Raw genomic sequence first — 25,905 nt, forward strand, 5'->3', positions numbered from 1 at the left:
CAGTCCTGCCCGGCGCTCGCACCTGCTGCCAGCCCTGCTCGCAGCTGCTGCCGGCACCCAGCGCTGGCCCTGATCACTCAGTGCCATCCCTGATCATTTGGCGCCGTCAGCAGGTGCAAGCTGCAGCTACCAGCCCCAATTGCCCCTCAGGACTTCTCCACCTCCCCCTGCTCCTGAGGGGTGATCAGGGCTGGCAGCCACCTCTGGCACCTGCTGCCGGCGATGGCCCTGCTCACACCCACTGCCAGCACCGGCCCCACTTTCACCTGCAGCTAGTGCTGGAGCCAATGCTTGTACCCACTGCCGGCGCCTGGCGCTAGTCCCAATCACTCCGCACTGACAGCGGGTGCAAGTGACAGCTGCCGGCCCCGATTGCCCGTGAGGGCTTCTCCACCTCCCCCTGCTCCTGAAGGGCAATTGGGGCAGTAGCTGCCGCTCACACTCGCTGTAGGCACCAGCCTCTATTGCTCGTTCCCATCCATGGGTGTGAGCAGGGCCAGCGCTATCAGCGTGTGGGAGTGGCAGCGGGAGCGGAGTTGCCAGCAGACAGGACCAGGGGCCATGGTGGGAGGGGCTGGGCAGGGGAGCGGAGGATGGGCCGAGACCCGTTCCTGTGCCCACCGCAGCCTCACGGCCCACAGTTCCTTTCAAGGTGCACAAATTCATGCACTGGGTCCCTAGTACCACATAAAAGCATTCTGTAATTAGACAAGTTTGGGAATGATATATACTATTATCCCTGTATGAGAGATTCTTCATACACATTAGTGTTGAAAAATCCTACAGTAAAGAAAACTTTTGGCTTTATTTAGTTTGATCACGAAACTCTTCTGTTGGAGGACCTATTATTATGTTGCATGTGGGTGGTATTATACAGGATACCATTCCAAAGACATTTTCCCAAAAGGTAGAATTAAGATTAAGAATGCCCAGTATCACAGTTGTTACTTAGTATGGCTCTCTGGAATTCCTGGCTGTTGCATTAAGAAATCAAAGAGTTTTAGGTATAATTATTAGAAGGAAGAAGACAATTATTTGTGGGTAATATGATTGTCACTTAGAAATTCCAAGAATATAATTTGAAAGACTATTAAAACTAATAATTGAGTTCAGTGGTATGACTGGCAATAATTAAAACCTCAATAGTTTTCTGTAATCCCAGGCATGACAATATGAAAATTATTATTAGAAGAGGGATTTTTTGTGATTGACAACAAAATCTATAAACTACCTAGCAGTAAGCTTAACAAGAAGTGTGCAGACTTATGGGAGGGAAAGCTTATAACTTTACTGAACCAATTTAGTGACAAAAGAAGACTTGAAAAAGGGGAGAAATAAACTATGTTCCTGGATATTGTACTAGTAAATAAATCAATTCTTTAAAAATTAATTGTAAATTTAATGTAATTCTATCAAAGCATTGAAGGAAATTAGAACTTGACTCTAGAAAACTGATTTGTGAACATGACAGTTCGTGAATGGAAGAATACAGATAGCCAAAAAACCACATGGAAAATGTTCAGTCTCATTAGTAAACTACCAAGTAAGACAATTATTTTATTTACTTGCTGGACTTCAGAATACTCATATTGAGCTTTACTTCATCAATAAGATTTTTTAAAATACTAAATGATAAAGATTAAAAAAAAACACTCAGAGTAGTCAATGTTATGAAAAAAGTGGCACCCCTATGTTTCTGGAATATAAGTAAATATAGTCATTCTAGAGGGGTTTTTTATAATATAAATGAAAAGCCTGAAGAACTCGCTTTATCTTTGATATACTATTTCAACCTCTGGAAATTTATATTTTGAGGTAATAATCATGAATGTCTGTAAAAATGTTATCTATAGTATTATTCCAATGTTATTTATAACTAGTGGCCCAGTGCATGAAATTCATGCACAGGCGGGGGGCAGGGGGCGGGGGTGGTTCCCTCAGCTCAGCCTGCACCCTCTCCAATCGGGGACCCCTGTAGGATCGGGCCTAAACCGGCAGTCAGACATACCTCTCGCAGTCAGGGTCCACTGGCTCCTAACCGCTCGCCTGCCTGCCTGATCACCCCTAACCTCTCTGTCTGCCTGCCTGATCGCCCCTAACTGCCTTCCCCTGCTGGCCTGATCTTGCCCCTATCTGCTCTCCCCTGCCGGCCTGACCACCCCTAACTGCCTGTCTGCCTGATCGCCCCCAACTGCCTTCCCCTGCCAGCCTGATCTTGCCCCCAACTACCCTTCCCTGCAGGCCTGATCTCACCCCCAACTACCCTCCCCTGCTGGTCTGGTCACCCCTAACTGCCCTCCCCTGCCGGCCTGATCTTGCCCCTAACTGCCTTCCCCTGCCGGCCTGATCTCACCCCCAACTTTCCTCCCCTGCCGTCATGATCACCCCTAACTGCCTCTGCTTCGGCCTCCACTACCATGGCTCTGTCCGGAAGATGGCCTGTTGATCCGGTCTAATTAGCGTATTACCCTTTTATTAGTATAGATAGATTATATAGGACAGGATTGCTTAAATTGGGTGGGGGGAGCCTTTTTCAGCAGGAGGAGATGCTCTTGGCAGACAAAAATACATAATCCCTATATCTGGACTGATAGCCAGCCATATGCACTATACTGCCAAACTGGTCATTAAAAAATTGAACCGCTTTCTTACACCTTATACCAAACAGCTGTTGCCCTTAAAACCCCTCCTCAGCCCCCACCTTAGGTTCACAGTTCACCCAGATTAAGTTCTGATTGGTCGGTTTCTATGCCAGTCAGTGTCAAAAGCTCCACCTCTTGGCAGCCAGCTTGTGAGGGCATGAGGGTTAATTTGCATATTACCTCTTTATTATGTAGGATAGTGTAACATTAGAAGTAACTGAAATGAATAGTATGAAATTGGTTGGATTAAGTATATGGCACATTAAAAAATAATGTAGTAAAAGAATTAAATATCTGGGATGATACAATATAGTGTGAATATAGACTACAGAATAGTACATAGAATATGAAGTGTGGTTTGCTAGAAGACTCAATCCACCTTGTAAGCACTTGGTACTACAAAATTATGATTTACTTCATGTGATAGTCTTTGGAATTGCTTAAAAATAGTTGAAACTAAGGATGTTAACTTTTTAAATGTACATATACAAATAAAGAAAAGACTAGGAAGACATAGAATGTTAGTAGTGGTTATCTCTAGGTGGTGGAATAATGGGTAACTTACTTTCTTATTTGTACTTCATATGTTTCTAAGTTTTCTGCAGTGTGCATGTTTATTTTTTCATAATTAGAAAAAAATAAGTAAGATACATAATGGAAAAGCAAAGTCAGTACTGTCACAAGTCACAGAGATTAAAGTATGTCCATTGGAACTCACTGGGGACTTTAGCAAAAACAGTTTGAATACAGTAGGACTGAAAATGAAGAAGCCAGATTGCAAGGTAGTAAGTAAATGGGAGGTAAAGATAGTGATTCCACTTTAGGTTAGTGCTGTCAACAGAAATAAAATGTGAGCCACATAAAAATTACTAATGAATCACTGTACATTCTTTTGTTGCATCTCATTTTAGACTAGTCATTTTTCAAATCTTCAATACCCACATGTAGTTAGTGGCTAAAATATTATACAGGGAAAGTTGAGGCTATCTTGTTAAGAAAGCAAAGCCAGAGAGAAAAAGAGAGATAGAAAGGAATAGTCTATTTCTGCAACAGAACCCTTTCCAGTGCAACTTATTGCCTCTTTAAAAATGAGATATTTTATGTAATTCAAAAGAAATATATATAAATAATAATACTGTAGAATATCTTGTGACCTTTGTGCCCCTCAGTTGCATTCTTTGGTATTTTTTCTTTTTTCCCCTCCCCACAGGTTTTGGTAAGAATAATCTGAACCGTAGAGGAAGAATGATGCCTGGGAAGAGACGTCCTTATGGAGTTATCACTGGCCTTGCAGCTAGGAAAACAACTGGAATTCGAAAAGGAATTAGTCCTATGAATCGACCGCCTCTAAGTGACAAGGTAGGAAGATGATGGCTTAATGCTGAATCTGATACCCTTTTTCTTTATTTGTACTAATATTTTGTGAATGACCTTGAGAGAGTATTTTTGATTTTTAGATAGTACTTTAGGGCTTATATAAATAATGAAATGAGATAAAAATCATTATTACGAACAATACCTAAATTCCACCTTCTCAAATAAGATAAAAATTTTTTTACAGGTTCCTGACTTTCCATGTGTGTGTGTGATTTTTAACAGGTTATTGAGGTATAATTTTATACTGTAAAATTAATTTGTTTTAAGGATACAAGTCAATGAATTTTCAGTAATTTATACTTATAAAATCATCACAACAGTTTAATTTTAGAACATTTCTATCAATCTAAAAAGAAGTCTCATGTCCATTCACAGTCATATCTCATTATCTGCCAGAGGCAACCACTAATCTACTTTCTGTGTGATTATCTATAAATTTGTCTTTTCTACACAGTTTATGTAAATACAATAATATGTAGTCTGGCATTTAGCCATGATGTTTTGAGGTTCATCATGTTGTAGCATGTATCAGTACTTCATTCCTTTTTATCTGTAAAAGAAAAGCCCAGCGACCAGAACTACTGGTCAGCCAGTCACTATAATACGCACTGACCACCAGGAGGAGGGGTTGGGAGGTGCAGTGAGTCCTGGAGGTGCATGCTATGGCCCAGGGAGCTTGCTTTCCAATAAAAAATATAAACTGGAAAAAAAAGCAGTCTGATGCCGCCACCCTAGGAAGAATGGCTCCAGGAGGGAAAGGCCTTCCCTGACCCCGCCCGGCCCAGCTGGCAAGCCGCGGGCTCACGGGGACTCACTGGTGACGTGCAAGAAGCGCAGCCCCTCTGACTCCAAAGCCTGTTGCACTGACAGCTGCTCCCTGTCCAGTTCCCATGGCGGACACAGTGCTACTGGGCTGCCTTAGCTCTGACTTCTAGCTTCTGGCTTCTTGCCCGCCCCTTCATATACTAGTGCGCTTGGGGATGTGGCTTCGGCCTCCCCAGCCAGTAGTGCCGCAGCACAGCCAGAGAGTGGCAGGACACAGCCACCAGGGCTGGCTGGGCATTGATTTGGCCACTGACTGATATCCATGTACAGTTACACTGTGTGTTTACATTTGTAGGGAAGCAGGGCAACCCACTCCTGCCAACCGCCTCACCTTCTAGGCTAAGAAAGGCCTGCTTAATCTCCGTGTTTCTCCTCCCGTCAGTAATCAAAACCTCTTGGGGATGAATGATCCGAGCGATGGCCCCAACACACACTCGGTGTCACTGTCAGAGACATTTCCTGTCATTACAGCCCATTCCTCAGCCCAAAGTGCCCTGTTCCACCCACTGCCACTCCTTACCTGTCACCCCCTGAGAAGCACCTTATGTTATCCTGTTTGAAATGAGAGCAAGATCTCAAATGCCCCCCTGTCAATAGCTCCCTTTCCCTACCTTTGTTCCTCTAAAACCCTTGCATTTTAAAAATATACATTTGATTGATTTCAGAGAAGGAAATAGAGATAGAAACATCAATGATGATACAGAATCATTGATTGGCTGCCTCCTGCACGTTCCAAACTGGGGACCAAAACCTCCCCAGACCCCCTCCCCCTGCCCCTCCCCTAGCCAGCAGGCCCCTGGTGGCAGCATGGCACTGAGGGAAGGAGGAGGGGGGGAAGGTAGGGAACCATGGGGTGGTGGGGCGCCGAGGGCAGCATTGGCATCTGGCATCTGTTTCTTCCCTGCCCAGCCTGGTGACAGTCACCTCCTCTCCCGGCCCCACCAGGGCCTTTGGGCCTTGATCAGCCTGGCCCTGATCAGCCCTGATCTCCCACCAGACCTAGGGACCCCACCAGTGCATGAATTTTGTTCCTTTTTATCTATAAACTAGAGGCCCAGTACACGAAAATTCATACTTTGGGGGGGGGGGTCCCTCAGCCTGGCCTGCCCCCTCTCACAGTCCAGGAACCCTCAGGGGATGTCTTACTGACAGCTTAGGCCCGCTCCACAGTCTGGCCTCCCTCTGCAGGAGGTGACCGGGCCGATCAGGGGAAGGCGCCGCCCCCATCACCCTGCTGCTGCTGCTGCTGTTGCCGCCACTGCTGGCTGCCACAGCTGCCAGCCCTCCTTGGCCTTCACAGACACTGCGGCTTTGTCCAGAAGGACGTCTGGAGATGCCCGGCCTATCTGGTCTAATTAGCATATTACCCTTTTATTAATATAGATTGTTAATATAGATTTTAAAAGCCTAAGCGACTGGCCAGTAGCTATGACACACACTGACCACCAGAGGGCAGGCATTCAACGCAGGAGCTGCCAAGCTATGGTCACTTGGCAGCAGTGGTTCTTGGGTGATGCACCTGGAACCAGAGAATAGGGAGCCCAATTCCAGGGTGCATCACCTAGGAACCGCCCTCTCGCAATCTGGGACCCCTTGGGGGATGTCGGAGAGCTGGTTTCAGCCTGATCCCTGCAGACCAGGCCGAGGGACCCCATCAGTGCACGAATCCATGCACCAGGCCTCTAATTATTGAATAATAGTTTGTTATATGGGTATACTATATTTTGTTTATCCATTCACCGGTTGGACATTTTGGTTGTTTTCACTTTTTTTTTTTTTGGTTATTTTCACTTTTTTGGTTTTGTAAATAACAGAGCTGAGAACATTCACCTGTAAGTTCATATGGACATAGGTTTTCATTTCTCTTGGGGTAGATAACTGTCCCCTTGTTGATATTTTTAATTAGAGTTACAATGATTTACCTACTTTCTAAATTAACTACTTTCTAAAAACTTAGTAATAAATTACTCGATGAGTAATTTATTTTGAATTGGCTAAAGCATTTCTTAAAATAGTTTCACAAATGGTTTTTCTCCTATTATATTTCATAGATCTAAGCCACTAAGGAATTTAATGTTCTGTGCCTCTATTTTTTATCTTTTTGGTTTCTGATTATGAAAATAATACATACATGTAAGAAAATTCAGAACATTTGCTCTAGCTGGCTTACTCAGTGGTTAGAGGGTTCCGGGTTTGATTCCTGGCCAAGGGCATGTGTACCTCAGGTTTGATTGGAGGCAACCAACCTATGTGTCTCTCTCACAACGATGTTTTTATCTCTACCTATCCTCTCCCATCCTCCCTCTCTTCCACTCTCTCTAAAAAATCAATGGAAAAAAATATCCTCAGGTGAGGATTTAAAGAAAAAAAAGAATAAGAAAGAAAATTCACAACATTTATTTCTTAAACTGTCTTAGATCTCTTATTTAACTTTTCAATTCTGTCGCCACCAACAGATGTTTTCTTCCCTAAACCTTTATCAAAGATCTTACTGTTTCTTAGAAATTAGAAAACGTTAGTGAGATATGGATACTAGGAGAAAGTTTGCGTTAACTGCTAATTAATTACGTCTTCTAATAAAATTTTAAATTCCAACATGTAGTCTTTTGAGTTGTTTGAAAATAGTGAAAATTGTGTTATAGAATGCTAGAAATGTACTGCATAATAATAAGATACCTTTATTAAAATTTTTAAAAAATTTTTAATTGATTTTAAAGAGAGAGGTAGGGAGAAGGATAGAGAGAAACATCAATGAGAAACACATCTATCAGCTGCCTCCTGCATGCCCCCCACTGAGGATTGAGCATGCAGTTGGGGCATGTGCCTTGAGGGGGAATCAGCTGGCGACCTCTTGGTTCATGGGTTGATGCTCAACCACTGAGCCACACCAGCTGGGCCATTTATTCAAAGTTTGAATGATTTGGGCAAAGATTTGGTTTGAAATTTTGCTGTTTTTTTTAAAAACCCTATCCTCAGCCTGAATAAGATTACTAGTCTGATTAGGATATAGTATAGTAATTGTGAAGCAAATTATTTTTCAGCAATTTAGAAAATATCTATTTACATGTAAATAACTCATGCCATCCTTTTCTGTTCATTAAATAAGGCACTTAAATAACTTAATTGGCCTAGAATTGCTATATTTTCAAAATCAAAATTTTATACTTCAATAAAAATTTCTGGTCACAATTAGACTTAATTTTATCTCTTCCTTATCATAGTTTAAAAATTAATGTTTTATTTCAATAAAAATGTACTTTCTTCTTACCTATGAATTGAATAACTAAGTGGGAAAGATAACAAACTCATTTACAGTGCTACTAAATATTACTACTAAATAGTAGTAGTGTAAATAGAGCAAATGGCTGTGCTGAGAGGGGAAGGATTGTGTCTAAGAATGAATTTCCTTTTTGGTTTGGAAATCAACTTAAAATATCTATCAAGAAGTAAAAATTGGCCCAGTCTGGATTCTTCTGTTGGGATATAGAACTTGGTCAGTATCAATTCTATAATTTTTTTCTTTAGATTCAGAACTTCATAAAGCTGGAAGTATGTTGTTTTGTAGAACTTTTAACTTGACTCATAATACTAAATCATTTAGTACTTCATGAACTTAAAAAAAAATTGTTGCACATTGTATGTGCTTGTTTTCTGTGACATTGAATATTCTTGATTTTTTTTTTTCTCTGTAGCCATTTCTACTTAGGCTTCTTTGCTATTACAGCCTCCTTTTTTTTTTTTCTTTTTCGCACGTTTGTTTTGGAACTTGCCCCTTTCATCCCTTTACTTGATATCCAAAACCATGTTTATATAAATGATTCCCTAATTTACATCTCTGGCTCTCATTCTTCTCTTTTTTTTTTTTTTTTTTTTTAATAAAATCTTTATTGTTCAGATTACATTTGTTCCTCTTTTTTCCCCCCATAACTCCCCTCCTCCCAGTTCCCGCCCCACCCTCCGCCCTCACTCCCCACCCACTGTCCTCATCCATAGGTGCACGATTTTTGTCCAGTCTCTTCCCGCATCTCCGACACCCCTTTCCCCCCCAAGAATAGTCAGTCCATTCCCTTTCTATGTCCCTCATTCTATTATAATCACCAGTTCATTCTGTTCATCGGATTATTTATTCACTTGATTCTTAGATTCACTTGTTGATAGATGCATATTTGTTGTTCATAATTTGTATCTTTACCTTTTTCTTCCTCTTCCTCTTCTTAAAGGATACCTTTCAGCATTTCATATAATCCTGATTTGGTGGTGATGAACTCCTTTAGCTTTTCCTTATCTGTGAAGCTCTTTATCTGACCTTCAATTCTGAATGATAGCTTTGCTGGATAAAGTAATCTTGGTTGTAGGTTCTTGGTATTCATCACTTTGAATATTTCTTGCCACTCCCTTCTGGCCTGCAAAGTTTCTGTTGAGAAATCAGCTGACAGTCGTATGGGTATTCCCTTGTAGGTAACTGAGTTTCTTTCTCTTGCTGTTTTTAAGATTCTCTCTTTATCTTTTGCTCTTGGCATTTTAATTATGATGTGTCTTGGTGTGGTCCTCTTTGGATTCCTTTTGTTTGGGGTTCTCCGCGCTTCTTGGACCTGTAAGTCCATTTCTTTCACCAGGTGAGGGAAGTTTTCTGTCATTATTTCTTCAAATAGGTTTTTAATATCTTGCTCTCTCTCATCTTCTGGCACCCCTATAATTCTGATGTTGGTACGCCTGAAGCTGTCCCAGAGGCTCCTTACACTATCCTCGCATTTTTGGATTCTTTTTTCATTTTGCTTTTCCGGTTGGGTGTTTTTTGCTTCCTCGCATTTCAAATCATTGACTTGATTCTTGCGCTCCTCTGTTCTGCTGTCGGGAGTCTGTATAATATTCTTTATTTCAGTCAGTGTATGCTTAATTTCTAGTTGATTCCCCAATATAACATCGAGGGTCTCATTAGTTTTCTTGTAGATCTCATTAAGTTTATCGGCGGCTTCTAAACAGTTCTTGAGAGACCTTAAAAGTGTGGTTCTGAACTCTAGATCTTCCATTGACAATTTTGTCCTGTTTCTTTGTCTCCGCATTTTGTTATGCTTCCTTGGTGCACCCCCTAGTGGTCTTTGTGCGCAGTCTTATAGTTAAATCTTGTAGCTAATTCCAGGGAGGGTTTGACCTCCAGGCCAAGTGGCTATGAGAATCAGCTGTGTCAGCAGTGAGAGAACTTCTGTCCTCTAGGGAGGTGCTAATCTAGCCTTTGCCTGAGGCTATCGGGCAAATGCCTTTGTGCAGGGCTTGGGCGGAGCGGGTCGCACAGTATCAATAGGGTGGGCCGGAGAGAGCAGTGATGGCGGCTCTCAGTCCTGTCCCCAGGGGCTCTGCCTCTCTGAGTCCCAGCACCCGCTGCAAAGCTCGGAGAGAAAGCTGCACTCGCTCTGACCGAAGCCAGGCTGTCCCTCTTCTCCCGTTTGAGTCTGGGTCCCTAAAGACTCGCCCGGATCTGGAGCTCAGAGTCTGCGACTCCCTCCCGATTGAAAACGCCAACCGCGCCCTCCGCCGCCAGCCCGCTCCGCGCGCGCACTCCGCACCTCAGAATTTGACTTCAGCACTGCGCCTCCTCTGAGTGTCCGTATGCGTTTCTCTTTCCTCCTAGTTGTAGGACTTCCATTCAGCCAGCGTTCCAGTGGTTTTGGGTGATGTCCGTTCTGTCTTTTAGTTTCACTTTTGAAGTAGTTGTTCAAAGCAGCAAACTCCGGCGTTAACCTATGCCGCCATCTTGGTTCTCTCCTCATTCTTCTCTTGATCTCCAGATCCATGTTTCCCCATCACCTGTACATCTCCCAGCACTTCAAACTGAACAGATCCAAAATAGATAAAAGTTATTTTTCTGTCCAAATTCTTTTTGTTGCAAGTATTTTGAGTATAATGTAGTTGTCTTTTTAGTCACTTAGACTGGAAATATTCAAGTTGTTGCATCTTCTCTGTTTCTGTAACCTGCACATCAAAGCAGTGGTCAGTCCTTGTCCATTCTGCCTCAGAAATGTTTATTGTAATAGGGTATAGAGCAGAGGTGGGCAGACTTTTTGACTCGAGGGCCACAATGGGTTCTTAAACTGGACCGGAGGGCCGGAACAAAAGCATGGATGGAGTGTTTGTGTGAACTAATATAAAATCAAAGTAAACATCATTACATAAAAGGGTACGGTCTATTTTTTTTTAGTTTTATTCATTTCAAACGGGCCGGATCCGGCCCGCGGGCCGTAGTTTGCCCACGGCTGGTATAGAGTAAATAGCAATCTGACTAACATAGTTTCTTGCCTTCTGAAAGAATATAGAGAGATATTTTCCAGCATTAAAAAGGAAGGCAAATCTTCTGAGACAAAATGAAGTGCAGAGAAAACCAGTTGCAGTTCTTAAGAGACCTAACCAGCTAAATAGAAAGTAAGTACTCAAATATAAGATAATAATGTTATCCTGCATAAATAAAGATATACTTCTTGCCTAAGTGTTCGAAGGAATGAATTTTCAGTGGTTCTTACAGTTATCTGGTCATTTTCAAGACAGCAATTTGGAGTGTTTATCTGATCATCCAACATGGAAGCAAATAACTTTTCTTATTTCTTAGACGCAGTTATTGATGAACTTAACTAATTGTAAACTTTTTTAAAAAACAGCATTCTGCTTCTCTACTGTTTTTAACATATAAAATAATATTGCAAAAGGTGAATTGTTTTGGTAAACAATTATTCAAAATTGGGAATTCTAAAAGCTGAATATGTTGTTCAGTCTCAAAGGCTCTTAAAAGAATAGTCTATGTTATTTATGGGAAAAGTAAACTAGAAAAAATTCTGTATGGATGCTTCTTAAGGTGAAATTATTTTTATATGAAATTGAAAGACATAAGAACTTAAAAATGATGACCTATTGTTATGGCATTCTGGTCTCTGTAATGATAAAGTGTACACAAAGGAAGTTGACAAGCTGTGATGTTTCCTTATTTCAGTTTCAAATACTATTTATTCATCTTTTATAGAAGATAATTCAAAATAAAAGAACCCTGAAATGAAGTCTTTGTATAAATGGAATGGCTGGAATTGCATTTTTACTTAAATATTGTTTTCTTTTGAGAATCATTTGGTAGTACCTATTGGAAAAGGGGAACTTATCAGATAATAATTTATCAATTACATGAGTCATTAATGAGCCCATATTAATTGGGCTAGATAGGCAAATTTGCATTTGAGCCTCTATAAAATTGGAGGTAAGATTAGGCAACATTTCAGCATTTATTTGTAAAAATAAATAAGTAGAGCTCTGGCCAGTGTGGCACAGTTGAGTGGTGATCATCCTGTGCACCAAAAGGTTTGATTTCTGGTCAGTGCACATGCCTGGGTGGTAGGCTTGATCCCCAGTAGAGGGTGTACAAGAGGCAGCCGATCAATGTTTCTCTATCCTTTTGCCTTCTTCTCTTTAAAAATCATTTTTTTAAAACATTTTTATTGATTTCAGAGAGGAAGGGAGAGGGAGAGAAAGATAGAAACAACAATGATGAGAGAGATCACTGATTGGCTGCCTCCTGCACACCCCCCACTGGGATCGAGCCCACAACCCAGGCATGTGTCCTTGACTGGAATTGAACCCGGGACCCTTCAGTTTGCAGGTCAACGCTGTATCCACTGAACCACACCAACTAAGGCTAAAAATCAATTTTTAACAATCTTTTCAAAAAGATAAATATAACAATTTGTTTTCTCATATTTTAACAACTTTCTATAGAAACTACAAAGAGAGTACATTGTTCTGTGTGGGAAAGAACAAGCAGTGAAAGATAGAAGTTTCTCTGTGATTTATGTTAATACTAGGGGCCCAGTGCACAAAGATTCGTGCACGGGATGTGGGTCCCTCAGACCGACCTGCACCCTCTCCAATCTGGGAGCCCTCAGGGGACCCCTCTCCAATCCGGAAGTTTCTGTCTGTCTTTGCAGTCATTTGAGCAAATTGTCTGAGACCCCCCCAACCCAGTTTGGTTTGTTGCTCACAGAATAATAGAGGCATTTTTTTTCTTTGCTTCATTGGTGGAGATTTCCTGGAAGTTTTAGGATATCTTCCCTTTAATTTTTCCTAGACATTTCTGATTTTACTTAGGTCTCTCACCTTTGCTGTCCCTCCATCCCCCACCGCAACAGTAACTTGCTCCAAGCTCACTTTGCTCTAGTGTCTAGGACAGTGGTCGGCAAACTGTGGCTTGCGAGCCACATGCGGCTCTTTGGCTCTTCCACAAAATACCAACTTCTGCGCATGGGCCACGAAGTTTAAATTGCACTGTACATGTGCACCCACACATGGTATTTTGTGAAAGAGCCGCATGTGGCTCGCGAGCTGCAGTTTGCCGACCACTGGTTTAGGAGATCCGTCTGCCACCAGAACTGTGATTCCCAGCATTCCTGGTGCTCCCCGCGCTCTGGGCTTCTGCTTCAGGTCCTGGGGCTGCCACCAGAACTACTATTCCCAGAATTCCTGGTGCTCCCCATGCTCTTGGTTTTCCCTTCCTGCTCTGTCTCTGTCCCACGGCCTTCCATTCTGCCAAGTCCTCCAAGCCGCCAGGTCTCTCTCTCTGCTCTCCGTCTGGTGGCTTGGGGAGCCAAGTTCCCCAAGCCACTTCACTCTCTGCCGGCTCTCTCTCTCTGCTCTCCGCCCGGCGCCTGTGTAGGCAAATTAACCCATCATCTTTTTTGGGTTAATTTGCATACTCGCTCCTGATTGGCCGGTGAGCACAGCAGAGGGATGGTCAATTTACATGTTTCTCTTTTATTATGTTAATATGAAAAGGTTTTTAAGTGAGAAAGGAAAACTGAAAAAGATGCCGTTTTTCAAGATTTTCTTTTCAGCTCTAGCCAGTTTGGCTCAGTGGAAAGAACGTGAGCCTGTGAACTGAAGGGTTCCAGGTTCAATTCTGGTCAAGGGCACATACCCAGGTTACGAGCTCAATCCCCAGTACGGGGCATGCAAGAAGCAGCCGATCAATATTCTCTCTCATCATTGATGTTTCTATCTCTCCCTTTCCCTTCCTTTCTGAAATCAATAAAAAAAAAAAATGTATTGAGAAAAAAATATTTTATTTTCAGTCAGTTTGACTATGATATATTTAGGTGTGATTTTCTTTGTATTAACCCTGTAAATAAATCTTTCACCAAACTTTTTAATACATATTTTTATTGATTTCAGAGAGGAAGGGAGAGAGAGATAGAAACATCAATGATGAGAGAGAATCATTGATAGGCTGCCTCCTGTACACCCCCTACTGGGGATCAAGCCCACAACCAGGACATGTTCCCTAACCTGGAATTGAACCTGTGACCTCCTGGTTCATAGGTCAATGCTCAACCAGTGAGCCATGCCAGCCGGGCCAGAGGGAGATATTTGTAAATCAAATCTCAATAGTTTCTGATAAATTCAGAGTCTTTATATTTAGTGTATTCTCACATTTTTAGCCAATGAATTAAACTGTTTTTGCTTATTGTTTTTTCAAGATATTTGAAAGTTGTTAAATGGCTGAGACTATTCATGCATATGTGTTTTCATTGCAGAAATAACATCCCAACCAATTATACCAGGAGTGGAAATAAATTAAGTCATCAGAAAGACACTCGTCAGGCAACTTTTCTTTTCAGAAGAGGCCTGAAGGTATAAAAACCCTTGGTTGTGTTTTCTTTTTACCCAAAGGATTCTGAACATCTATCTTTAGTAATCCTTAATCATAGGGATGGCCCATGGTTGAAGTAGGGGTTGGGTTTGGATATAGAGAACATGACATTAAGTTAGTTCCTCCCTGCCCCCAATTCTCTCTTGTTGTCCTCAGTAGCACCATCTATCTGTAATAATAAAAGCGTAATATGCAAATCGCCCAAACAGCAGAATGACCATCCAGACGTTTACGTTATGACATGCACTGGTGCCAAGCCAGCCAAGGCGGGTACGATGCAATTGGTCAGGGAGGCTCTGCCACTGTGCCATGATCACCCCGCAGAGGGAGGCCCAGGCTACCGACCAGCGGGCTGCAGCAGGTGGGCGGGGCCTCCCTCTGCAGGGCAATGGGTCACGGGGCTCCCGGACTGCGAGAGGGCGCAGGCCGGGCTGAGGGACACCCCCCCTCCCCCCTAGTACACGAATTTCGTGCACCGGGCCTCTAGTGTTATAAGAATTTAACATGTTATTTAGGAATAAACCTGTTTTTATTACTTGTTCTAATGCAGAACCCTAACAAAGAGGTGTTGCCAGAATAGTCATATGCCCCTCCTACATTCATACATATATCTTAATGGGTTATAAAGTTTGGAGGATAGCTCTTTGCGTTCAGATACTCTGCTTTCTGTGGGATCTACTGCTTTTTTTCCCCCTTCAGGTTCAGGCCCAGTTGAACACAGAACAACTGCTAGATGATGTAGTAGCAAAGAGAACTCGTCAGTAAGTTTCAATTTGTTTTTCAAGGTGTCATTTCAGAACTCCCAGAATACTAACTACCCAAATTACTTTGTGCCCTAGTTCAAAAGAAATTAAATGAGACCTAAAGTAAATTAACCATTGAGCCCGAAATAAACTATTTTTTGCTCTTTTTCCTCCCAAAATCTTTTGTATTTTCACGTCAGTGTATAAAAGTTTTAGCATCAATTACATTCCTCTATTTTTAATTTTTATTAAGTTCCATTTTAATGAAACATTATTTTCTATAACTTCTTTTATACAAATGAATCTATTCAAGGAATAAATAGAAGAAAATACAGTAGAGCTTTAAAATTTGTAAACTCTCAAGAACAATAGAATATTTTTTTTTCACATACTCTTTTTTCCCCCCATAACCCCTATTAAGGTTTAAAAAAAAATTTTTTTTTGGTCAGAATTGCACTTCTCAAGTATGACTTATAACATTCTAGTTCTATCAATATCAAGTTTTGAGATTAAACTATTTAAACTTATAGCTACTTTTTAGAAAACAAAACATGGTCATGGTATGATGCCAACCAATATGGGGTATGATTTTGAATATAGGAAAGGAAACTATTTCAACTTGATGCTTGCAGTATTCTTTTGTACAGGAGTCACGACATTTGGTAACCATAAGGAAGAAAATTATAGTCATAGCTTATTTGCTTCTACATGAATAATATTTACATAATTATAATATAAATACTGTTCATTTGTTTTGAACTTTGAGAATCAACCTATGGGACAAAGCACAAAATTCTTTTTTTTTTTTTTAAATATATTTCATTGATTTTTTACACAGAGGAAGGAAGAGGGATAGAGAGCTAGAAACATCGATGAGAGATAAACATTGATCAGCTGCCTCCTGCACACCCCCTACTGGGGATGTGCCCACAACCAAGGTACATGCCCTTGGCCGGAATCGAACCTGGGACACTTCAGTCCGCAGGCCGACACTCTCTATCCACTGAGCCAAACCGGTTAGGGCACAAAATTCTTAAATTAGGTATCAAAATATAATGCAAATGTCAGATTCTGATTAACATAAATATAGAAGTAGAGCTGACATAAAGTGGGAGGTACAAAGTGAGAGAAGAGGTGGAAGGAAGGAATAGAGGTACCACACTATTCTTTTATACTAAGTGGGGAGGGGAGGTTATCAAGCGATACTACTGAAAGAAAGATGTTTACCTATATTTAAAGTTATGATGGAAGTAAAGTAGTGATATCTCCATCAAAATATTTAGAGTTAGGTAGGGAAACTAAAGAATAATGATGAGGGAACATATATAATACTTCAACAATAAAGATTTTAAAAAAATAAATAAAATGTGCTTATGCTAACTTTATTGATTAAAAAAATATATATTACACAAGCATCTTGTTTAGTGAACTGGAGGGAACCAGCAAGCAATAAAAACAGGAAAGGTTAAAAGTACTGCCTCTAGAGAACAAGAAGGGGGAAAATAGTGGGGTGAAAGGCGGTTACTTTTCATTAAAAACCTTTTTGTAGTTGATTTTTTTAAAAAAAAAATATTTTATTGATTTTTTACACAGAGGAAGGAAGAGAGATATAGAGTTAGAAACATCGATGAGAGAGAAACATCGATCAGCTGCCTCCTGCACACTCCCTACTGGGTATGTGCCCGACACCAAGGTACATGCCCTTGACCGGAATTGAACCTGGGACCTTTGAGTCCACAGGCCGATGCTCTATCCACTGAGCCAAACCGGTTAGGCTGTAGGTGATTTTTTAATGTGCATATATTTGTTACACTGAAAAATATTTAATAGGGCATCCAGTTCCTACACCCAAGATGCTGTATTTTTAAAAAGCTAAGAAAAAGTAATGGCTATATTCTAATGAAGTGTTTGGTATTTTGAAACCAGATGGCGGACTTCCACCACAAATGGAGGAATTTTAACTGTATCCATTGATAACCCGGGAGCAGTGCAGTGCCCAGTGTAAGTCTTTTCTTTATTTTGCAGAAATTATAATCTCTCAGTATCTACACTAATAAAAGAGAAAAATGGTAATTGGCGTACGGCGATACTGTTTTCATTGGCTAATCAGGGCTATATGCAAATTAACTGCCAACTAAGATTGGCAGTTAACTGCCAACAAGATGGCGGCTAATTTGCATATGTAGGCACAATGCAGGGAGGCGAAAGGGAAAGCAGGAAGAAGCCCCCTGCCACTGACAGTGATCGGAAACCCAGGGGGGAGGTAAGAGCTGGGGGGCAGGGCAAAGGCGGCCCTGGGGCCGCCTTTGCCCTGCCCCCCAGCCATGATCGGAGAATCAGGCACCTTTGCTGCCCTGGCCAGTGATAGCAGGAAGTAGGGGTGGAGCCAGCGATGGGAGCTGGGCACGGTCGAAGCTGGCAGTCCCAGGAGCTAGGGGTCCCTTGCCTGGGCCTAAAGCGAAGCCCACGATCGTGGCGCCCCCCGCTGCCACTGCAGGTCCCCGCTGCCTGGGCCGGACGCCTAGGCCAGAGGCGTTAGACCTGGGCAGGGGCGGAGCCTGCAACCGCGGGGAGCTGGGGGTCCCCTGCCCAGGCCTGACACCTCTGCCGGAGGCCTCAGGCCTGGTCAAGGGGCCGATCCGGTGATTGGTGATCGGAGGGTGATGAGGGTCAACTCCTCTGGCCGAGGCATCAGGCCTGGGTGGGGGGCGGAGCCAGGGATTGGGGGGATATGATGGTACCCTTGCCCAGGCCTGAAGCCTGGGTCAGAGGCGTCAGGCTTGGGCGGGGGGTGGAGCAAGCGATCAGAGGGAGATGGGGGTCCCCTGCCCAGGCATGATTCCTGGGCCAGAGGCCTCAGGCCTGGGCGGGGGCCAGAGCCAGTGATCGGGGGGAGATGGGGGTCCCCTGTCCAAGCCTGACACCTCTGGCGGTGGCGTCAGGCCTGGGCAAGGGGCCGATCAGGTGATCGGAGGGTGATGGGGGTCAACGCCTGAGGGCTCCCAGTATGTGAGAGGGGGCAGGCTGGGCTGAGGGACACTCTCCCCCCCCCCCCCCCCACACCCAGTGCACGAATTTCGTGCACCGGGCCCCTAGTATAAAATAATAGAAAAGTATTGGATTCCTGCTCGGAGTGTGATGTCCAAGTTAGTATAAACTGAGACGAGGATAAAAGTAATACTTGATAAACAAAATAAAAATAACATAGTATAAAGTTAAAAGTAAAAGCGCCTTTGATTCCTGGTTCTACAGCCCCAAGGTAACAACTCTTAACAATATTTTTATTTTAAAAGTTCAGTGCATGGTCCTGACTGGTGTGGCTCAGTTGATTGAGCGAGTTGTGCTATGCATCAAGAGGTCGCTGGTTAGATTCCCAGTCAGGGCACATGCCCAGGTTTTGTGCTCAATTCCCCAGTAAGGGGGGTTGTGTAGGAGGCAGCCCATTGATGTTTCTCTCTCTCTCTCTCTTTCTCTGTTTCCTTCTCTCTAAAGTCAATAAAAACATTTTAATAAATAAAAGTTTATAAAAAATGTTAGGTACATCTATTTTAATGTATAATAGTAAATGAGATAATAATATACCTACTTTCTCCCTTCTCCCCCTTCATCCCAGTATATTTTAAAGTACCTTTTTTTAAAAAGTACTTTCTTTTTAAAAGTCATAGTGTGTTCTTTTATCTAGTTAACTTTAATTTAGTTAACCATTCCATTATGTATTGCATTATAAACTTTCTAAGTTTATGGAGTTTTTGCTCTATGTAGCCATTTTAATGACTGAAATGGAAGAAAGAATGTAAGATAGGTCTTTAATAAGACTCTAGAGGTTGTTTTATTTTAGTCGAAGATCAAGACTTGGAAATCACCAATCATTCCAAATTGTTGAAAAGTTTATAGTTCCACTTAAAGAGGTAGTCTATGAGTAACTATATATATTTTATTCTCTAGATTAGGCAGTCAAAAACCATACACCTTTTTTTGTAAACAAATAAAATAGTTGCTCTAATACATCTGAACATGTGTATAAGTCAGGATGTCTTTATGTACTAAATGATTTTATTTTTCTTCTTTTGATTGTTAAGCTGACCTAATTTCATTTTAATCTTTTTCTAATAGAACTCAGAAACCACGATTAACTCGTACTGCTGTACCTTCATTCTTGGCAAAACGGGAGCAATCTGATGTAAAGAAAGTCCCTAAAGGTGTTCCCCTGCAATTTGATATAAATAGTGTGGGAAAACAGGTAAATTTTTCCCCCTGTTATTTCTTTGGGCCATTCATTGATAATATTTTAGTTAACAAAACAAATGTTGTATAATGAGTTATATAGAGGGTCCTAAGTCTCCTCAACCTTAGGAATCCACTGATTTATCTACTTCTGTGTCTATAGGCTTGCCTATTTTAGACATTTCATATGAATGAGATCATATAATACATGCTGTTTTGTGACCGGCTTATTTTACCTAGCATAGTATTTTCAAGGTTCACTCATAGTGTATCAATATTACATTTCTTTAATCTATAATAATAAAAGCGTAATATGCTAATTAGACCGGACAGCCGAACGACCTTCCAGACATCCTTCTGGATGAGCCAGGGCTGCGAGGGGAGCCTCTTGCACGAATTTCATGCATTTGGCTCCTAGTTGCTGAATAATGTTCCATCTTATGGCTATGGCATACTTTATTTATTCATTTATCAGTTAATGGACATTTGTGTTGTTTCCATATGTTCGCTGTTGTGAATAATGCTTCTTTGAACATTTACAAGTTTTGGTATGAGTTTACGTTTTCATTTCTCCTTGGTTAATACCTAAGAATGGAATTGCTAGGTTACCTTATAACTCAGTGTTTAGCTGAAACCGGTTTGGCTCAGTGGATAGAGCGTCAGCCTGCGGACTGAGAGGTCCCGGGTTCGATTCCGGTCAAGGGCATGTACCTGGGTTGCGGGCATATCCCCAGTGGGAGATGTGCAGGAGGCAGCTGATCGATGATTCTCTCTCGTCAATGTTTCTAACTCTCTATCTCTCTCCCTTCCTCTCTGTAAAAAATCAATAAAATATATATTAAAAAAAAAACAAAAAAAACTCAATGTTTAATTTTTTGAGTAACTTGCCCGACTATTTTCCAGGAGTGGCTACACTATTTTACATTGCTACCATCATGTATGAGGGTTCTAAATTTCTCCACATCCTCACCAACACTTATTATCTTCATTTGCACATATACATATGTAGCCATCCAAGTGCAATATATATTGTGGTATATCTCACTGTGGTTTTGATAATTTTTGTAGTAACCTAGAATCTTGTGATCTTGCTTAAAATTTGCTTATTACTTTTTGTAATTTTGTAGATTCCTTAGGATTTTCTATGTAAAAAATTATGTCGTTCTCCAAATTCCTTTCCAGTCCTTAAACCTTTTCTTTTTCTTGTTTGTTATAATGGCTAGCCTTCAGTACAATGCTGAATAGAAGTGGTGAGAGCATGTATGCCTGCCTTGTCCCCAGGCTTGAGGAGAAAGCAAATGTTTCATCATTGAGTATGATGTTAGCAGTAGGTTTTTAGTTGATTCTGTGTACCAGATTTAGGGAATTCTTTTCTATTCGTAATTTGCTGAGTGGGTGTTGGATTTTGTCAAATGCTTTTTTGTATCCATTGACATAAAAAATCTGTGGAATTGAAGGTATGAAGTATAGACAGAAATTTGACCAAATTTATTATGCTTATTTTTACTTTATTTTTTCATAGTTGTTACTTTCCTTTCAGAAGTGGTGAATATAATTTGGGTTTGCTGTTTGTTGTTAATCAAAAACCAGATTTTAATTTGATTTGAGTTTATTTCAACAATTCAAGAACTCAAATTCAAGAAAATTTATTTCAAAATATCCACAAGACTAAACTACTTTTATCAGAGGCATGACTAGAATTGATGGCAATGTTTGCAGAGCCTAAACGTAATTCAGATAGAGAAAACTTTGGGTTTTGATTTGAGTTTATTTCAAAAATTCAAGAACTCAAATTCAAGAAAATTTATTTCAAAATATTCACAAGACTAAACTACTTTTATCAGAGGCATCACTAGAATTGATGGCAATGTTTGCAAAGCCTAAACATAATTCAGATAGAGAAATCTTTGGCTGTACGACTTGTAGGCATTCTAGTATAGGTGTCCTATATATAATGTAGGCATTACATTGGTTAGGATATAGAGATTCTGAGTTAAACTTTCCGGTTTGAATTCTGGAACGTCCAAGTAGGCAAATTAACTTCTCTAACATCACTAAATTCACCTGTTTTGAATGGTTTTTGTTAGAATTAGAGTTCATACGCACAAACATTCAGGAAATGCTAGCCATTGTTACTATGAATTACCATGATGATCACATTATTCCAAAGTAAATATGGCTTACAGTCAAGTTATTAATTTTTGTTTTGTTTTTTCTAGACAGGGATGACTTTGAATGAGCGATTTGGAATCCTGAAGGAACAAAGAGCCACTCTCACATTCAACAAAGGAGGAAGCCGCTTTGTAACCGTGGGATAGAACCCATGTTAAAGGGACTTTTGAGTGATGACTCTGTTAAAAAAGTTGAATTGCTTGAAGAGTTCATCACAGAAATTCAAGAAACTTTATTTCAAAATATTCACAAGGCTAAATACTTTTTTTATTTTTGAAGTTTTTTTTTTTTTTAACATGTATAAATAATGCCCTGAAAGAATAACAGGGAATATGCCTACCTGTTGTTACAGATTTCTTGTTTGAGCCAGATGGAACAATTCTCTAGTTGACTTTTTGGTTCCTCATACAGCAGAAAGACAAAAATTATTTTTATGATAGTGGTATTTAGGATCTCATCTCCTTTGTCCACTTTTTGTACTTTGCCATGGTAAATCTTGGTCTTCAGAAATATGAGTAGGTCCTTTTGTTGCTGTCCCTTATCCTTTAATAGTGTTGATGTAATAAGTGCAGTTGACTTCCTTCATTAGAGATATTTAAAAACTTAGAATTCTACTTTTGGGTTTTAAGATTTATGGGAAGATCTGGAACTTGGTTCATTTTTCAGATAGTGTTAGGCTAATGCTCCAGAGTTATAAATCTTTAAAGTTGAAATTTTAACAAGAAAGGTGACTCTAGCATAAGTCTCAGTTTAAAATGTTGCTCTTTGAAGGCAATAAATGCATGTTTACAAATATGCCTAATAGAGCCTTGGAGGAGAAAGTCCAATGTAAAAATCTGACAATTTTTGTAAGTAAATGAAGAAAGCATGAGAGGAAGTAGCAGGTTGAAGGCAGGTTACTGAGGTGAAAAACTTTAAAACCCAGGTCATAGGTATACTGTTTGGATTTAGTGTAGTCTTGAGTCTAGTGTTCACAAAGAATTTTTCAAGTGATATTTAGAAAAATTATAATTATTAAAGTGGATTGAGTCCCTTAGATATTTTGATGATTAAATTAAAAGCTATAAAGTCCTATACTCTTCTTATTCGAAAAGTTAAATTTTATAGGCTTTAAACTTGCTAAATTAAACAGTATACAGCCCCCAAAACAAAAATATACTTGTATTTGTCACAAAGAAAAAACTGCAAAATGATAATATAGTTATGTTGTAACCTTGTTTTTATACCTTTCACTCTGACTTGTAAAAAATTGATGCATTTATGGTGAGAAGAATATTATTTCCCCCCACACTCTGGAGGGAGGGATAGGAGGAGTTAGTCAGTTGTGCCAAGCTAGTGCTAAGAGTCCTCAGATGGCTGTATACTACAAGTTACAGTATAAAGCCAAAATGCAACAAAATATCCAGTTATAAATTTAGTCATTTTAAAGCTTAATCTTTTGGTTTGATATAATATTAAAGCTTCTAAGTAGGTTTTAGATTCCTTCCCTAGAGTGTATTGTCAGTGTTGATTTTCCCTGTTTAAAAACAAAACATTAAGTTATGGCTCCTGCCTGACTTGCATTGTATACTAGACTTCAGTATTGTCTCCCATGCTCCTTGGGTTACTTGGTTTATGCTAGCCATGAAAAGCTCTCAGAAACAGTTTCATGCTTCTACCAAAGAATTAAATCTGATCCTTAATATCTGGTATTTTGCCAGTAAGTCTACTGATAAGGGATTATTGGAAGCCAGTTACACAATTTGAAAATAAATTTTAGTCTCTCCTTAGGCCAATGCTTCACTCATTGCAAAACATTTTTGCAAGTATAAATGCTTAGGTTTTATTCATTAACAATACATTTTAGACTGGTTTAGAATTACCAGTATATTTTAAAGCCAAGGATAAACAACTGAGCAGTTTGCTGTCTTTAGAACAGTTTGTGAAAATATGGAATAAAGATGTTTTCGTTTTCTTGTTATTTTAAATATTGTACAGAGCTATTATTATTAATGCATTTTTTGGGAAAACCTTAAAAATTGCCCCAAGTATTGACATAGTACATCAAACCACAACACAGTATTGTTGGTATATTATACTTTTGTTCTTCGTGCATCTGTAATTTCATTTTCTTTTTAAATATAAAATTTTGCTTTTGTTATAACTAAATTAAAATTCTTCAGTCCTAATGTGTTATATATAAACAAAAGACTATGCTTTGTTGGAGGAAATTTTTCTTTCTTAGATTGTGGTTGTTGTCATCCTTTTTCAGTTCTTAAAGTTTATTTTTTAAATAAGATGCAACTTAAAATTTCCTTTGCATCAAGGTGTATGCAAAACATTGATGCAGTGCATCACAAAATGAAAGTTTATATTTAATGAGGAGATGCTTTACACTGTACTTTTTAGTGTTTTTTGGAAAAGTTACATTTAGATCTATTCTGAAGCTGTTCATTTTTAACAAATAAAATGTTACAGGTCTCACATGGTTTATTCTTAGCTGTAAAGATTGAGTTGTGGTTTTTAGATTGTTCTATGTAACAAAAAACTTGGTAATAATTATATTTATAATTTTTAGGATTTAAAAAGCTACATGCCAAACTAAATTGGTAGATCAATCTAGACTCAATGCATTTCTGTAACTGCCTTTTTAACCATTTTATTCATAGGTCCAACAGGAAGTAGCCAGGAGTTGAAATAGAAAATCAAATTTACTTAGAATGCAGACTATTAGGCTGAATGAGCCTATAGAGAGCATCTAGTTCAACCCCTCTATTTACATCTTAGTTAAATGAGACACAGCTTTTCAAGACTTGTGCATGGCAATCACTTTTTGAGCTTAGATCTTTTGATTCTCAGTTCCTAATAAACTGCTCCTGTGAATTGAATACCCATAGAAAATAGTGGAATGGTGTGAGATTGTCCAACATCTAAAAAGTGGTAATATTTTAGCATTATAAGTAAATCTACTAGTGATGATTTTGAGACTTTTATTTTGGTATTCAAGTTATGTAGACGGACCTATTAGAAAAAGTCAATGTTTCTAATCTGTTTTTTTAATATGCATAAAATTGACCACAATTTTAATTATAAGCAAATCATGAGGTACTTTGGAATATGAAGAAATTAGGCTTCATTGCCCAGTGGTTATTTTTGTTAGAATATATATATATAACTAGAGGCCCGGTGCACAAAAATTTGTGCACCGGGGGGGGGGGGCAGTCCCTCAGCCTGGCCTGTGCCCTCTCACAGTCTGGGGCCCCTTGGGGGATGACCACCTGCTGGCCTGGGCCCACTCCCTGCGGGGGGGGGGCGGGTTGGGCCTAAGCTGGTAGTCAGACACCCCTCTGGCAGCCCGGGAGCTCTCGGGGGATGTCCACTTGCCAGTGGGGAGCAGACCTAAGCTGCAGTTGGACATCCTTAGCGCTGCTGAGGAGGCGGGAGAGGCTCACACCACCACCGCTGTGCTGGCAGCCGTCAGCCTGGCTTGCGACTGTGGGAATGCACTGACCACCAGGAGGCAGCTCCTGCATTGAGCATCTGCCCCCTGGTGGTCAGTGTGTGTCATAGTGACCAGTCATTCCCAGTCGTTCTGCTGTTAGGGTCAATTTGCATATTACCCTTTTATTATATAGGATAAGGCCTGGTGCATGGGTGGGGGCCGGCTGGTTTGCCCTGAAGGGTGTCCCGGATCAGGGTGGGGGTCCCGCTGGCATGCCTGGCCAGCCTGGGTGTGGGGCTGATGGGTGTTTGCAGGCTGGTCACACCCCCTTCAGGGTGGGGGTCCCACTGGGGTGCCTGGCCAGCCTGGGTGAGGGGCTGATGGCTGTTTGCAGTTGGTCACACCCCCTTTAGGGTGGGAGTCCCCACTGGGATGCCTAGCCAGCCTGGGTAAGGAGCTGATGGCTCTTTGCAGGCTGGTCAAGCCCCACCCCCCCAGTGGGGACTCTCACCCCTTTAGGGTGGGGGGTCCCCACTGGAGTTCCTGGCCAGTCTGGGTGAGGGGTTGAGGGCCGTTTTCAGGCTGGCCAAGTCCCCTGGTGATGGAAGCTACCAACCTCTCCTTTTTTTCTTTTTTTTATTCTGGGATTTATATACCTTCTATAATTGAAACACTGTAACCTTGAGAGGAGCTGAGAGCCAGCCAGGGCAAGCAGGAGGGAAGCTTGGCTTCCTCCATCGCCAGGGGCAATGCAAGCCTCCTGCTCACTCCAGCTTCGTGGCCAAGGCGGGCTAAAAGCAGGTATCTGGGGTGTATTTACCT

General features: G+C 40.8%; 1 protein-coding gene across 1 annotated transcript in view; it reads left to right on the plus strand.

The window, feature by feature from the left end:
* FYTTD1 (forty-two-three domain containing 1) overlaps positions 1-24,125 on the plus strand; it is a 48,967-nt gene extending 24,842 nt beyond the window's left edge. Inside the window, exons 3-9 of the mRNA XM_081085375.1 lie at positions 3,853-4,001; positions 11,149-11,261; positions 14,408-14,504; positions 15,223-15,284; positions 17,193-17,267; positions 19,380-19,506; positions 21,710-24,125. Coding sequence (XP_080941501.1) covers positions 3,853-4,001; positions 11,149-11,261; positions 14,408-14,504; positions 15,223-15,284; positions 17,193-17,267; positions 19,380-19,506; positions 21,710-21,808 — 722 coding nt within the window. The 3' untranslated portion in view covers positions 21,809-24,125. The remainder of the gene's footprint in view (positions 1-3,852; positions 4,002-11,148; positions 11,262-14,407; positions 14,505-15,222; positions 15,285-17,192; positions 17,268-19,379; positions 19,507-21,709) is intronic.
* Positions 24,126-25,905: the final 1,780 nt, after the last annotated feature.

This window comes from Myotis nattereri (assembly GCF_964212035.1).
Source record: "Myotis nattereri genome assembly, chromosome: 3".
In the NCBI taxonomy this organism is placed as follows: domain Eukaryota; kingdom Metazoa; phylum Chordata; class Mammalia; order Chiroptera; family Vespertilionidae; genus Myotis; species Myotis nattereri.